Here is a 16,646-nt window from a genome sequence, read left to right on the forward strand (position 1 = left end):
TGCTACTGAAAAATTTGGTACCATTTTCAGATTTGTCTCAAATGCCCCCATCTGTAATAGAATGTTAACACATTTAGGCTTGAAAATCAATGGAAATGTGAAATATGAAAGTATAAATACAAAGGCCTCAAAATACTTGCAGCCAAATATTTATTTTCCATAACACACACACACTACTTCAATTTTTAACCAGAATTTAAAACTACGTATTATTTTCTAATACTAATTACTGTTGAAAATGGCAGAATACATATTCCAAAAGTTCCGGAAAGTATGAAACTATATATTTTAATTGTAAGATTAAAAGAAACTGTATCTCTTTTGCCTGGAATTGTCTAAAGTTCCTGCTAGTCTAACTATCTGGAATGTAACAGGAGTTTCAGCTAGTGACTAATAGTGCCAAATTCAGGTCTCTGACTTTTCAGCTATACCACTTCACCCCTTCAAATATTTTAATAAATATTAAGTGTTTTTCATTTTAAAATGTGGGCCAATTTTATAATTTTCTGAATTTTTCTGAACTTTTATTTAATGCGTACTGTAGTAGGCACTACTACTGACTCTTAGTCTTCCCTTTTTGCATGTCTCAAAAAAACTACCTGGGTTTTAGCCAGAAACACATTGTCTGGCAAGAGACTTGACTTTGAAGTCTTCCTTACAACTGATATAGCCATGAAACTCTGCTCTAGCCAAAGGGAGAGAAACAGAGTTCTGTATGAAACATCCAGATCAGGTTTGTAGAAAAAATTACGTGCTCTTCACTCTCTATCTCTCACTCCTCCCACAAGCAGATACACAGATAGGATGTGTGGGTCAGCTTGGACCATGTGGATTAGGACAACACCCTAGGGGACAGAAGAGTGACTAAAAAGCAGGAACTGGGCCCCTGGATGATGTTGTAGAGCAAAGTCACCTACTCACCCAGGAGTATTGTTAAATGAAAGACACACAATCCTCTGTGGTTTTGTATCTGTATTTGCCATTGTACTTGTCTCCTTGTTATAGCAGCTTAACACGTACCTAACTATTGCACCTACTATGTGCCAGGACATATTTTGGGTGGGGGATGCAGCAGAGAACCAAAAAGACACAAGTCTTTGACCTTGTAGATCTTACATGTCTACCTACGATGACTCAATTTTGTATCGTGTATGGAAGAAAAGATGACAAGTGAAGAAGAATACTTTAGGAGTAGGAACAAACTCTCATAGAATAATTCAGTTTTTTATGCAATATGATTAGATCAGGGTAAAAATATTCTTACTCTGTTAAATTGACAGTTTAGAACAAAATGTTTTAATGCATGCCACTTCATAATTGCTAATTAAATGATTAATTACATTAATTTATTTTTCAATTAAATATTTTCTAAAATAGTGTCATGACAGCTAAGATTTTCAAGGCAATAAAGATTTTTATATGGTCTCAGATAACTATTTCTGAATTTTGTTTCTCTTGGTGCCTCCCTATTTTTTTTTTCCTGGGCATTTTCTTTTTCCTGGGCATTCCTTGTGAAACTGAGGGTTAAAAGGGTAGGACTTTTACAGATAAAAGCTACTATTTGTATTCTACAAACAGGTAATTAGAAAATAATCCCTCTTTTCAAGGTTCTGAGTCAAAGTTTTCAATAATCTTTAGCCAGCAACAGGTCATCAATACAGTTAATGAACTCCTTGCCAGAGAATCCTTCTGAACCCTCCTCACTCCTCTCCCAGTTTAACTGTGTAGGAAGATAGGCTCTAAAATAGCTGAATCCTGGATTAAACCAATAGGAAGGTAAGAATTTTCTATTTGATAAATAATATCTATTAAAGGAATGGTAGGAAGCAAAGTAAACTTGAAAAAACACAAGAATGAGTTTTACACTAACATAGGCTATCAGCACCTAAATATTTATGTGACATGCATTTGCTGTAGTCTGAACATATTCAGTTTCGCTGTAGAAGATACAAAAACAAGCAGGATGGAGGAGACTCAATAAGAAGTGTTAACACAGCAAGCTTCTGAAATATGGGCAAAACTCACAGGTTCTGTTAACTACAGATAATAAGTAAGGAAGTAACTTGAGAGACACAAGCAGAATTCAGAAGATGTGGTAAATATATATAATAACTAAGTTAATAACTTGTAAGATATGTCAGAGACAGAATAAACAGAAAATAAGATAGAACAAATGACTATTACCTATGGAAAGGGATGGAAAGGCCAAGCTATGATCATGTCACCTCTGGGCTGACAGCTCTGTCACCCACGTGTTCTATTTAAGAAATGCAGATAAAATCTATGTCTATTTAGTAGACTAACTGCAAGTTTCACTTGTGGCCAGGAGTACTTGCCCCTGCATCTCTCCCATAAAACAAGTATGTGTTTTTGGCCACTGGCACCCTTGTTTAAATCTCAACTTTTGTCCTTGTTACCGTGCCGTAATTAGGGAATGCTGATGGAGCAGAAAGAGTAAGACTGAACATAAGGACATTATATAAACCAGGATTCACACGGTGTTTGTTGTCTTGCCTAAGGGCATCCTATCCTAAGTGTGTTCTCCTACCTTATCTTGCTCCTCTTACTTCTTGCTTTATATTTGAAATAGCTTAAAACACACATACACACATGCATGCACACACACACACAAGTGTAACCTGAGCATCTTAACTTGGTCTGTGAGTCCTCTGGGATAGCTTGCCAGGTGGTGTACTTGGAGGGTACCAATACTTCAAAGTAATTTCGCACACAATGATTCAGGTCAAGAGGGGCAATAGAGCATAGTTGTTAAGAGCACTGTTTTTGCAGTCAGGCAGACCTGGCTTTGAATTACAGTTCTACTGTTTAAGAGCTACTTATACCTGGGCAACTTGCTTAATTCTCTGAGTCTTAATGCTTTCATTTCTAAAATGGAAATAACAACTTTCTGAAGATGAGGTTGTTAAGAGTTAGATGAGCTGACTATGTAAAGCTTATAGAAAAATTCCTGGCACAATTGGTGATAGCTATTATTGTTGTTGTCAGTTCCACAATCCAGGTTTCACTGCTTGTGTGTTGGCTATTTATATAGTTTGCAAATCTATAAAATAGTTATCTCAAATTTGCTCAGGTACAAAACATGGAGAAATATTCTTTGTGGAAAATGATGAAATGCTGCTATGTTAAATTTATAATACCAATGCAGAATTTCCTTCTAAGTTAGATACTATATAATAATATTAGAAATAGTAGAAGAGTAGTAACAGATAAAAAGTGTTCCTAGAAATTATATAAGAAAAACTTTGAGGAAATTCTATTCAGAGCTGTACTTTCATTACTTAATTTTGGCAGTAGATAAAAATTCACCTAGTAAGAACACTGACACACTGCAGTATCATGAAATGTTGCCTGGGACAAAAGTTGTAAAAACTTGCCATCTAGAAAAAAAGGAAACCTGAAAGTAAATACTGCCTAATGAAAACCTCTAGATTACCTTTATAGTTTTTATCATCATTGAAAGATTAAAACAAATCCTTTTTAGAACATGGAAAGACTTCAAAAGTATAACACACCTATTTTTGTTGTTGTTTTCACATTTTTTGCTCCAAAAAAAGGAAATAACTTAAAACACAACCAACCAACCACTCTGCATGCATGATGCCATGAATTCAAATTTCATTAGTAAAGCTGAGCATCACTTATCCCTTCCATATTCCATGGTATGGAAATGCAGACATTATTCTGAAAGGCTTGTAAAACGTTAAAGGGCCACCTCCCAATAGTAAAAATATCCAAATAAAATAATTTAAAAAATAAACACAAACATAAATAGGAGCCTCAAGATAAAAGAAATGGGTAATTCCAGAATGCTTTATGTAAAATGTTAAAAAAAAATTTTTTTAACCCCTATTGAGGTTGAAACCTGAGGCAAGATACTTTTCAATATCTTGCATATTGCTCTCATTTTTATCTACCTGTCCTCTTTTGAAAGGGAGTTGAAGAATGGTTGGGACAGCCCTGAAAAATCTGCTGGATAAAAATAGAAACTGGTACCATAAGCCATAAAGGACAAGATAGTGATAAAACCTTCTGACCAAGAGGATAAGCACAGGATTATTATCTTCCAAATAACATTCATTTAAAAAATTCTATGTGCTTTTACTTACTTCAGGGCTCAGGACTGCAGTGCTGTCACTTGGAACATCTTCTTCATATCCTTTATTATGAAAACTTTCTATTTCATGACCTGTGCTTCCTTCACTCGGACACTTGTTATATGAGCATCTTGGACTGTTGCTGCAGTGGGAAAATTCACATTTACTGTCCCCAATTTCTGAGGGTGTACATGAGAGATGGGGAGAACCACTGTCATCCTGATATGGTGGTGGCTGCAATTCATCCAGTGGGGGTGTTCTTCTCATTCTCTGAATGCAGTTTCCTGATAATGATTAAGAATCTGGTCACTGTTTCCAATTAGCCTCGACATGCAGTACAGTCCACAATAATTGTAATAACTTTAAAAAACTGGCTTAAAATTTTGTGGCAAAGTAACTACTAGATTTACTAAATGAGTTTTCTTCTTCCCTAGTTCAGATGCAGAAATCAAATAATCTGGTTTCCCATTCCTCTCCTCCTGCATAATAAGATGAGGAAAAATAAAAGTTATATAACAAGAGAGACCCTGTTTTATACTATAAAAATGGGAGAGCAATAAATACTAGTGAAATTGATGATTTATTTAGGTTTCTTTCAAAACAATCCTAGAGCAAACCAACTTCATTTATTCCCTTATGATCTGTGACCTCTCTAGCCACAATAGTAAAAGTATAGTAGGTAAAACAAATATAAACCTCATTTATTGTCTTCAATTATTGAGATGAACTTAAACTAGCATTCACTTTAGCAGAGTCGGAAACTATTTTTCCACATCTATCCTAGATCCAGAATCCTGGAACGGGTGCACTCGGAATGGAGGCCTAATTCCCCCATCCCTGGCAAAGCCTGAAGTCTGCATTCCACCCCGTCTCCATTATAAAGAGGCCACGCCCTGCTCCACCACACCCTGCATCTGTATTCCTTCTAAAGTATGGCTCCACTTTGTCCCCAGCAGGCATCTCCACCTCCAGCAGTTAATTTGAAACTACATTTTCTTTCTCTCTTAAATTATGCTTTTAACTTTTACCTTAAGGATTTATCTAAATAACTGAGAATAAACATGTCTGTGAACAGGATAGAGGTGGGGACAGGAGGGTATGTAAGGAAATAGAGTTCAGTATACAACTTAGGAATAGCTAAGTCTGTGTAGATAAATCCTGGACACAATAACAGATATTAAATTTAAACACTGCTCATTTTTTCCTTTAATGGACTGTCACTCTCCTTTCTCAAAAGGGACTCTGAAAAAAGGTAGTTTGCATTGTAATTCTTATAATGGAGTTCAGTTCAAATGTTCAATAGGTCTTCTGTTCTTCCTTAGAAAAACTTTACATAAGAACTATAAAACTCATTGAAAAATTACCACAATGTCTGGTTCAAATGAAAAATATTGAACTTAGCACAGATTTACATATTTGCTCAGAAGCCCTAATTTTGGAAAAAGAAATTAAATGTCTCACTTACTGAGTCTAACATACCCACTTTAGAAAACATAAGCACAAAGTAGAAAAGTTAATGACTTAATATAGTTGAAGCTAAATTTGAGAAGATAGATTAAATAGATGGATTGCAAATAGTAGCTAATAAAACACAACAAGCCAGATTTCAGAACAGGGCTTCCAGGAAAACTTTTGTTTTCCTGACAAAAGCAGGCAGACTCAACTGGCATGCCCCTTTTGTCCACTGGCCTTTCCCCTTCCTCCTGCTTGGAGGTGCTGCGTTCATCTTGTAACCATGAAGTAACAAGCATGAGAATGAAAACTAAGGATAATGAAGAAGCATCTGAAAAATCACTAAGTAGCTATCTCCAAACTTCTTGATGCCTGAGACAAATAAATCCCTCTTTGTTAACAAAAACAGGGACTTCCCTGGCAGTCCAGTGGTTAAGACTATGCGCTTCCACTGCAGGGGGCATGGATTCGATCCCTGGTCCGGGAACTAAGATCCCACATGCCTCGCAGCACAGCCAAAAAACAAAAAATACAACAAAACCTGATATTTGAATTTTCTGTTGTTTCTAAATATATTCTCTACTGATAGTTTTTAAATCAGTAAAAGGACATCTTCTCTCCCTTTAAAATGTATATTTAATCAGCCATTGAATTATAAGTTAAATTGTAATATCTAAATATTTACTGTACCATGAAGTCAATCAAAAAATTCCCAATGTAGTGGTTCTAAGAATCAGCATGCCATCTTTTCCTTTACCTTAATTTTTTCAAAAAGAGAGAGGATCTTTCCAAGAAGTCTCTCAGCATATTACCCCACAGATCTCACTGGACAGAACTGGGTCACATGTCTATTTCTAAACCCATCTGTGGTAGGGGGAATGTGATTACCATAAATGGTTTAGATTAATCAGAAGCCATCAAATTGAAGCTGGGGATGGAATCCATTTCACTGTTCATATCTATACGGAAAAGAGTAGATGCCACTCACCAAGAAAAAAAAAGAGAGAAGACTCAAATTAGAAATGAAAGAAGAGAAATTACAATTGATACCACATATAAAAAGGATCATAAGAGATTAGTATGAAAAATTATATACCAACAAATTGGACAACCTGGAAGAAATGGATAAATTCCAAGAAACATACAATCAACCAAGACCGAATCATGAAGAAATAGAAAATCTGAACAAACCAATTACTAGTAAGGATATTGAATCAGTAATCAACTTCCCAACAAACAAAAGTCCAGGATCAGATGGCTTCACTGGTGAATTCTATCAAACACTTAAAGAAGAATTAATACCAGTCCTTCTCAAACTCATAAAACACAGGCAAGGAGGGAACACTGGCAAACTTGTTTTACGAGGCCAGCATTACCCAAAGCCAGACAAGGACACTACAAAAAAAGAAAATTACAGGCCAATATTCCTGATGAACACAGACGCAAAAGTCCTCAACAAAATATTAACAAACTGAATTCAAGAATATATTAGGAGGATCATACATCATAATCAAGTAGGAGTTATTCCAGGGGATGGTTCAACATATGGAAACCAATCAATGTAATACAAAACATTAACAAAATGAAATATAAAAATAATATGATCATTTCAATAGATATAGAAAAAGCATTTGGCAAAATTCAACATCCATTCATGATAAAAACCCTCAACAAACTGGGTACAGAGGGAACATACATCAACATAATAAAATCCATATATGAAAAGCCCACAGCTAACATCATACTCAACAGTGAAAAGCTGAAAGCTTTTCCTCTAAGACTGGGAACAAGACAAGGATGCTGACTCTCACTGTTTTTATTCAACATGGTCCTGGAAGTCCTAGCTAGAGCAACTAGGCAAGAAAAAAAAAAAGACATCCAAATTGGAAAGGAAGAAGTAAAACTGTCTCTATTTGCAGATGACATAATATTATATATAGAAAACCATCAGGAGTCCACCAAAAAACTGTTAGAGCTAATAAACATAATCAGTAAAGTTGGTGGATACAAAATCAATATAAAAAAATCAGTTGTGTTTTTATCAACTAACAATGAATTATCATAAAAAGAAATTAAGGGAAAAAAATCCCATTTACAATTGCATTAAAAAGAATAAAATACCAAGGAATAAATTTAACCAAGGAGGTGAAAAGACCTGTACACTAAAAACCGTAAGACACTGATGAAAGGAGTTGAAGACGCAAATAAAAATGGAAAGATATTCTGTGCTCACGGATTGGAAGAATATTGTTAAAATGTTCACACTACCCAAAGCAATCTACAGATTCAATGCAATTGCTATCAATATTCCAATGGCATTTTTTTTCATAGAAATAGAAAAAAAAATTCTAAAATTTGTATGGAAACACAGAAGATTCCAAATAGCCAAAGCAATCTTGAAAAAGAAGAAGAAAGCTGGCAGTATCACACATCCTGATTTGAAAGTGTATTACAAAGCTATAGTAATCAAAACAGTATGGTATTGGCAAAAGAGCAGACACATAGATGAAGAGAACAGAATAGAGAGCCCAGAAATAAACCCATACATGTATGGTCAGTTAATTTATGACAGAGGAGCCAAGAATATACAATGGGGAGAGGATAGTCTCTTCAATATATGGTGGTGGGAAAACTGAACGGCCACATACAAAATAATGAAATTGAACTACTGTCTGACATCATATACACAAATCAACTCAAAACATAAGACCTGAAACCATAAAACTCCTAGAAGAAAACATAGTGGGTAAGCTCCTTGACATTGTTCTTAACAATATTTTAGATCTGACACAAAAAGCAAAGGCAACAAAAGCAAAAATAAACAAGTAGGATTACGTCAAACTAAACAGCTTCTGCACTGCAAACAATCAACAAAATTAAAAGGCGACCTACAGAATGGTGGAAAATATTTGCAAATCATATATCTGATAAGATGTTAATATCCAAAATACATAAAGAACTCACACAACTCAGTGAAAAAACAATCTGATTAAAAAATGGGTTGAGAAACTAAAAAATGTCTTTGGTAAACACTTCCTTTTTCCAAAGAAGATATCCAAATGGCCAATAGGTACATGAAAAGGTGTTCAAACCACTAATCATCAGAGAAATGCAAATCAACCACAATGAGGTATCAACTCACACCTGTCAGAATGGTTATTATCAAAAAGACAAGAGATAACAAGTGCTGGCTAGGATGTGGAGAAAAGGGAATCCTTGTGCACTGTTGGTAGGAGTGTGAACTGTTGAAGCTACTATGGAAAACAATATGGAGATTCCTCAAAAAAATTAAAAATAGAACTACCATATGATCCAGCATTTCCACTTCTCGGTATTTATCTGAAGGAAATGAAGTCACTATCTTGAAAAGATATGTGCACTCCCATATTCACTGAAGTATTATTTATAATAGCTAAGACATGGAAACAACTTAAGTGTCCATCAATGAATGAATGGATAAAGATAATGTGGTATACACACACAACAGACTATTATTCAGCCATAAAAATGAAGGAAATCCTACCATTTGTGACAACAGGGATGGACCTTAAGGACATTGTGCTAAGTGAAATAAGCCAGAAAGAGAAAGATAAATACTGTATGATGTCACTTATATCTAAAAAAACTGAATTTATAGATACGGAGAACAGTGGTGGTTGGCAAAAAAAGGCAGGGATGAGGATGGGGGGAAAAGGGTGAAGGTGGTCAAAAGGTACAAACTTCCAGTTATAAGATAAATAAGTCCTGGGGATGTAATGTATAGCACAGGGACTACAGTTACTACTACTGTATTGTATATTTAAAATTTGCTGAGAGTAGAATAAAAGTAGATAAAAGTTCTTATCAGAAGAAAAAATTTGTAACTACGTGAAGTGACTGATTTTAACTAAACTTACTGTGACAATCATTTTGCAATATTTACATATATCAAACCATTATGTTGTACACCTTGGAATAATACAAAGTTGTATGTCAATTAAACCTCAATAAAACTGGGAAAAGTTAAAAATGACTCAATATTTCCCTTCCAAAATACACTATTGGGAGTATAAAAATACACACACACATTAAACAAAACAAAACAAAAAAGTAGATGTCTAAAGATTCCAGGAAGGAGGAAGATAAAGGATCCTTGCCCTCCTTATACATCAGTCTGGCAGTTGATTTCAGTTTTCATTTTTATTAAAATATCTTCTCTTTCTGTAGCTCTTTTTCCACTTTAATAATCCTTCTCTGAACTTCCTTTTCATGTGGACAGCACGATACAATTTCTGTCTGGTGATTATGTTATACCTTACTTCCTTTGGTTTACTTTTAATATATCAGGTCCCTGCCTAGTTGCCACCAACTATGGGACTTACACAGCTGAGCTCCAGTCATCTGGCTCTTATTTAGATTTAGTGTAAATGTGCTCCAAAGACCAAGGCACAAGTTACCCCAAAGAAGTTTAGTGATATTTAAAGATGCTAAGTAGGTTCCATGGGTAGACTTCAATATTGTTTCTGGATTTGAGAGAAACAATTTTAAAGCTGTGAATTGGAATATATAAAATATTTTGGAACATATAAATGAGATATATATAATATACATGAACATTGGGATATATAAACTGTATATATGTAGGTTTATATAATTATATATTATTGTATAAATCCTCAAAGCTTTGAAAATAATATTAACACACTTTTCTCTTTCCTTTTCAGTTTACTCTTGCACTTTACTTTTCAAAGTGAAGAACACCAAATGTATCTGGAATCTAAATTTCATAAAAAAGATACAGTTATGAGGATTTCTCCTTTTTTAACTCTTGCAATAATATCTTTTTTCTCTAGTTGATAACTGCTTTATATTGTCTATACAGTGTAATAACTAAGAGTTGGCTTAAAATGAATTGCTATTGCAAACATTTCAAGACAATTGTTTTTATAAAATAACACAAGTTATGTCAGAGTTGTTAAATTACACTGTAAACATCCAGCCTTGGGAAGAAATTTTTTGTGGGACTATCAAACACCAAAATGATGATGATGCCCTACTATTACTTTATCCCTCGTTTTACAACCAAATTTCATACCCTATTTTATGGAAATGATATATCCATAAAAGGGTTCATGCATGAATATATTTTAAGCATTTTAATTTTCCATTTGCATATTGCACGGTACCTACAAAACAAGACAAAATATCTTCCTACTCTAGAAAAAAACAGGATGCATGCATATCAGGAATATGACCTGTAGTTCTTAACATTATGTTTTAAGACAGTGGTTTTCAGAGTTTGGGAACTGCAGCTCTAAAAAGTGGTGAATATTCAACATCTGTAGAATTCACATTTCTTTTCAAATACCTGGGGAAACTTGCCAAAATTGATCATATACTGGGCAATAAGTTAAGGCTCAACACACTTCTCAAAACTGGAAGTGTAAAAAGGATGTTATCTAACCACAGTGGAATTAAACTAGAAATCACAATAAAAAATATAACTAAAAAATCTATAGATATCTAGATAAAATAACGAGAAATTAAGATGAACTTCTAAATTGCCCATGGATTAAAAAAGAAATCGTAATAGAAATTAGAAAACATATTGAAAATAGTGATACTAAAAATACTCCACAGAAATACTTGTGGAAAAGTGAGAGAGCGGTAGTGTATATATGGACATAGAAACACTACCAAATGTAAAATAGATAGCTAGTGGGAAGTAGTTGCGTAGCACAGGGAGATCAGCTCGGTGCTTTGTGACCAGCTAGAAGGGTGGGATAGGGAGGATGGGAGGGAGGGAGATGCAAGAGGGAAGAGATATGGGGATACATGTATATGTATAACTGATTCACTTTGTTATAAAGCAGAAACTAACAACAACAAAAAAAGAAATACTTGTGGAATGTGGCTAAGAAGGATATTTACAGGCCTAAGTGCATATACCAGGGAGGGCAGGGGAGAGAGGAAGGCTGAAAACAATGATCTAAGTACCCATTTCAAGACGTTAAAAATTTAAAAAACATACAAGTGAGACTCAAACAAAGTAGGAGGAATGAAATAAGGAGCAGAAATCAAAAAGAGAAAACACGCACACAATAGAAAGCTTCAGCAAACCAAAATAAAATTCACTGAGAACACTGATAAAATTAATAAGCTGCTAGAAGAGACTAGTCAGGAAAAAAAGAGAGATGGCATAAATTATTAATATCAAGAGTAAAAAGGAGGACATCATTTCAAATCCTTCAGACATTAAAAAGATAGCAAGCTTTCCCTTTGTTCTTCCCTTTTTGGAAATGTATCAGTCCTAAAGCTCTTCAGTGGGGCAGAGGCAGGCCGTGGTCTGCCCAGGTGATGGCACAAGAAGCCGCAGTGGCCCGGAGCCATATGTCGGAGCACAAGCGGGGTGAGGAGGGCCTTCATTCAGGGAGAGGCCAGAAGTGAGGTGTCAGAGCTCAAGGAGGGCAAAGAGGGCATCACCATGCAGCATGATGGAACCCAATCTGGATGAGAAAGGCCCAGCACAGGGAACCAGAGCCTCAGCAGGGTAAGAAGGTTCCCCTTGGACAGGAAGCCTAGTCTGGGGCAACAGAGCCCAAACAGAGTGAGGGGCGTGCCTACACTGAGGGAAGGGGCGCCAGAGCCTGGGTAGGATCAGAGCCACGGAGCGGGGACTGGTGTGGGCTGTCAAGCCCAGGAAGGCTGAGGAGGGCATCCACACTAACAGGTGGCCTGACACAGGCAAACCAGAACCTAAGCTGGATGGGGAGGGTATCCACGTGTGAGGATAGCCTAGAGTGCGCTGTCTGAGTCCAAGTGGGAAAAGGAAGGCAACTGTGTGGGGAACAGGGGAAGTCCTGGAGTATGGGGTCAGAACCCAAGCAGGAAGTCAGAGCTTAGGTAGGATGATGAGGACATTCAGTGTGGGGCAAGCTGGCCTGGGCTGTCACAGTCCATGTTCTGAGGGTCACAGGGACATCCAGAAGTGGAAAAGGTTGTATGTGATACTGGAACCCAAATGGGGTGAAAGGGGGATGTGTGCAGAGTGATGGGGAGTGGTGTGGTGGTGATTAAACAGCATATATATTATGGTTAATGGGAGCCAGGTCTTTCAGTGTTTGAAAAGGGAGTTACAAATATGGAAAGGGAAAACACTAGAATAAACTCTGTGGTATTGGATTAGAATGAAAAGATATCAGTGTGAACTCAGCTTGTTAGTAACAGGTAGAACTATAGTGTAAATATGCATATAATGTGTGTACACACACACACATTCCTGAGTATCCCAGCTCTATCCACTGAGAGGGCTTAAGAACAACACTTTGATAGCAATGAGCATACCTATTGCCCAGATCTTGGCTTTTCAATCAGTTCTTCACTAAAAGGAACCACGACTCCATGAAGAAATGGCTAATTCCAGGGCTGAGAAAAGGAAAATACAAGACAAGCCTAGACAAGCTTCTTGTGTTGAGAGTTAAAGACACACTCAAAGAATGATGGGGTCGTGTCAAAATGACAAAGAAACCAGCTTGAAGGGGTTCACACTGACCAAATCCCACTAACAATTTGAGCTTCAAAATAAATAATTATAGTAACTGATTATAAGACATTGAGAAAAAGAGGAAACCATGAATCCATCTAGATATAAATAAATATAAGAATAAACTGAAAGAATTTTGAGAAATGGGTCATTTACGTAGTTAGAAATACATTCTGACAAAGGACTTAATTATCAAGAGTAACTTAGTAGGGGCTTCCCCGGTGGCGCGGTGGTTGAGAATCTGCCTGCCGATGCAGGGGACACGGGTTCGAGCCCTGGTCTGGGAAGATCCCACATGCCGCGGAGCAACTGGGCCCGTGAGCCACAATTACTGAGCCTGCGCGTCTGGAGCCTGTGCTCCGCAACAAGAAGCCTTGATAGTGATGAGGCCCGCGCACCGCGATGAGGAGTGGCCCCCGCTTGCCGCAACTGGAGAAAGCCCTCGCACAGAAACGAAAACCCAACACAGCCATAAATAAATAAATAAATCCCATTTTTTAAAAAAAAGAGTAACTTAGTAGAGAAGCCTGGTACACACCTCCTTAATGACGAGATCAAACTGAACATTCTGAGTAACGGGATAAATCAAAATTGTGCATCACCTGATAAGACGCAATGAGGGGAATACGGCACCACTTCCAGCTAGAGATGCATAACCTGAATCTAACTGTGAGGAATATCAGACAAACTCAGATATTCTAAAAAACAAGTGTAATCTCCAAAAGGGAATTACCGAAGAACTATTCTAGACCGAGGGAGACTAACAAGACATGGTAACTAAATGAAAGGCATGATTTTGAACTAGATCCTTTTATAATGCACATTATTTGTACAACTGTTGACCTTGAGTGGGTTCCGAGAATTAAATGTTAAAAATATATCAGTATTAATGTCTTACTTTTGATGGTTGGATCACGGTTATGTAAGAGAATATTCTTACTTGTAAAAAATATACACTAATGTATTTGGGGGTGAAGAAGCATCAGCTCAGCAAGCCATTTACCCTCAAATGACTCAAGGTGGTAAAAAGGACTGTAAAGTTGTTCTATAAATGCAAGATGGATTTAACATTAGAAAATTAATCTATCAAATTCACTGCATTTAAAGAATAAAGGTTAAAAGTAATGTGATAATTGTAACAGATTTTGTTTTTTTTACTTATCCAGCTTTAATAATTATTAAAAATCGTACCACTGTATTTCATTTACACCTTCCATTTTCCACACACATCCTTTCTGGATTATTTTAAAGTAAAGATTTTAAAAAGCATTTGATGAACTTAATTATCCATTCATGATAAAAAAAATCTCTGTGCAAACAAGGAATAGAAGGCAATTTCTTTGAACTCATAAAGGGTATCTTTGAAAGTCCTACAGCAAACAACAAATTTACTGGTGAAATGTTGAAAACTTTACCTCTGAGATCAGGAATGAGACAAGGATGCCTTTTATCACCACCTGTATTCAACAGTGTACTGGAGGTCCTAGCCAGTGTAATAAGGTGAGAAAAAGAAGATGTAAAGGGATTGGAAAGAAAGAAATAAAACTGTCACTACTCTTAGATGATGACTGTGATACAGAAATCTCAAAATAATTTAGAGATAAGCTATTAGAGTTAGTAAGCATATTTAGTAAGGACACTGGATACAAGATTAGTATTTAAAAAATCAACTGAATCTCTACATACACACAATGAACAATTAGAAAGTGAAATTTAAAACCAATTCCACATATAATAGCATCAGATAATATCAAATATCTAAGAGTAAATTTCAGAAATGACCTTGCTGCTCTTTTTCCAGTTCTTGGGTTTACAATTAGAATGTGTACTCTGAGCAACTGGCAGAATCCACACTTTGGCTTTCCAAGCAGCATCTATATGTTACAGGAAGGGACAATTGGAAACACTGCAGTTTCCTTTCTCCAGCAACAAGACATCCCAAGGGAAAAGCAGAGATTAGTCTCAGTCAGAGACTTGAGAATTGCAGGTTTGGTGACTGCCTTCACTAGTTTGGCCTCTACAAAAATTAATAGGCTTGAAAAATAATGGCAGATTATCATAAAGTTAATTAGAAGATAACTTAACTGGAGCTGCCACTCCAGATGGAGCCTCCTTACTGAGCAAATTAACACAGCCTTGGTATTTGATATGTAGCTTTAATATAGCAAATGCTTTTCCCTTCATAATAAGCCTGAGAGAACAAAAGCAACAGGTTATTTACATGTGGTAAGGACAGATATGTCTATTGCCCTGCTTCAGGGAAACATAATAAACTCTTCTTGCTCTATGCCGTGATCTGCTTTTGCAGACTTTGGCTGCCTCCACATTCCACGCTCCATCTCCTTGATCCTGCTCTAGAAGACAGCAATCTATTAGGATTTGTAAGAGTAGAACAGGTGACAGATGAAGTTTCTTGGTAAATATACATGTGTGACAGAAGTGAGAACTAAATCTTAAGAAAACACAGGGCTTGCCTCAATAAAGTTCTTGCGGATCCAGGGTATGCTAGAATACTCCTCCCGAAGTCAAAGAGAATTTGCTACCCCTTGTCTGCCTCCCACTAAGAAGGAGACAAAAAGTTTGGTTGGCCGCTTTAAACTTTGACAGCAGCACATTCCATAATTGAGTGTATAGCTCTGATCCATTTATAAGGTAAAATAAAAAGCTATTAGCTTTGAGTAGCACCCAGAGCAAGATTAAGTCTCTCCAGATGATCCAGGTACAGTAGCGTAAGCTCTACACATGACCTTTAAGACTCAGCAAACCAAATGGTCTTCAAATGTCTGTAGTAGGTCATGATGCTTAAAAGTATCATTGAGAAGTTCTGATGGTAGAATTGCATTGGAGGCCTTTCAATTTTTTAAATTATGATGTTTTTGTACCTCCAAACACATTTTATTAGAAGACAGAGTTCAGGTTATTTTTGTACCATGCCTTGAAACTCTAATCTTTCTTACTTTATTTCCCTGGTAGCTTGAAATAATTCCTGATTCAAACCATACTTCGCATGTAGCTACTGACTTTCTAACAGTACAATCTTACTCAGCACATCTACTTTCTGAGTCAAAAATCAATTCATTACCTCTCATTTCTTGACTCTTAGGTTTTGATAAAAGATCATACTCACTTCCGCAAGTGAAATGAAGAGTGGCTTGTTTTTGAGAAACAGCTCCTGACCAAATATTAGTGGCAAACAGAGACTAACTGGAAGATCAAGGGACACCAGGTAGCAACGTGATCCAACCTGTTCAGTATGAAGTAGATTGCATGTGATCACCTAGCTATTGAGTTATGAATGTCAAGCTGTATTCCACCATCAAGGGGAATTGGCAGATCTTGCATGAGGACTAAGTAGGCCTGAAGGCACAGGGAGGTATGATAGTTACTCCTGTCGTATCTTGCTTCACCTGCATGCACAGTCTCAAAGTATGCTGTGACTACTTAACTGAGGGTTAAAAAATTATGTCTAATGATATGCCCCAAACCAGCAGAAGTGGAATTTTCTGGTATTATATAGGATTATAATCTTTATAATCTTTCAGAGGTGGCCCTGAAAG

At 36.4% G+C, this 16,646-nt stretch overlaps 1 protein-coding gene across 3 annotated transcripts in view; it reads right to left on the bottom strand.

The window, feature by feature from the left end:
- SYT14 (synaptotagmin 14) overlaps nucleotides 1-16,646 on the bottom strand; it is a 250,348-nt gene that overhangs the window by 70,515 nt on the left and 163,187 nt on the right. For all 3 annotated transcript variants that reach the window (XM_007163980.2, XM_007163981.2, XM_057533021.1), the window contains one exon: nucleotides 4,128-4,399. In XM_007163980.2, the coding sequence (XP_007164042.1) occupies nucleotides 4,128-4,399 (272 nt within the window). The remainder of the gene's footprint in view (nucleotides 1-4,127; nucleotides 4,400-16,646) is intronic.

This window comes from Balaenoptera acutorostrata, chromosome 1 (assembly GCF_949987535.1).
Source record: "Balaenoptera acutorostrata chromosome 1, mBalAcu1.1, whole genome shotgun sequence".
NCBI lineage: Eukaryota > Metazoa > Chordata > Mammalia > Artiodactyla > Balaenopteridae > Balaenoptera > Balaenoptera acutorostrata.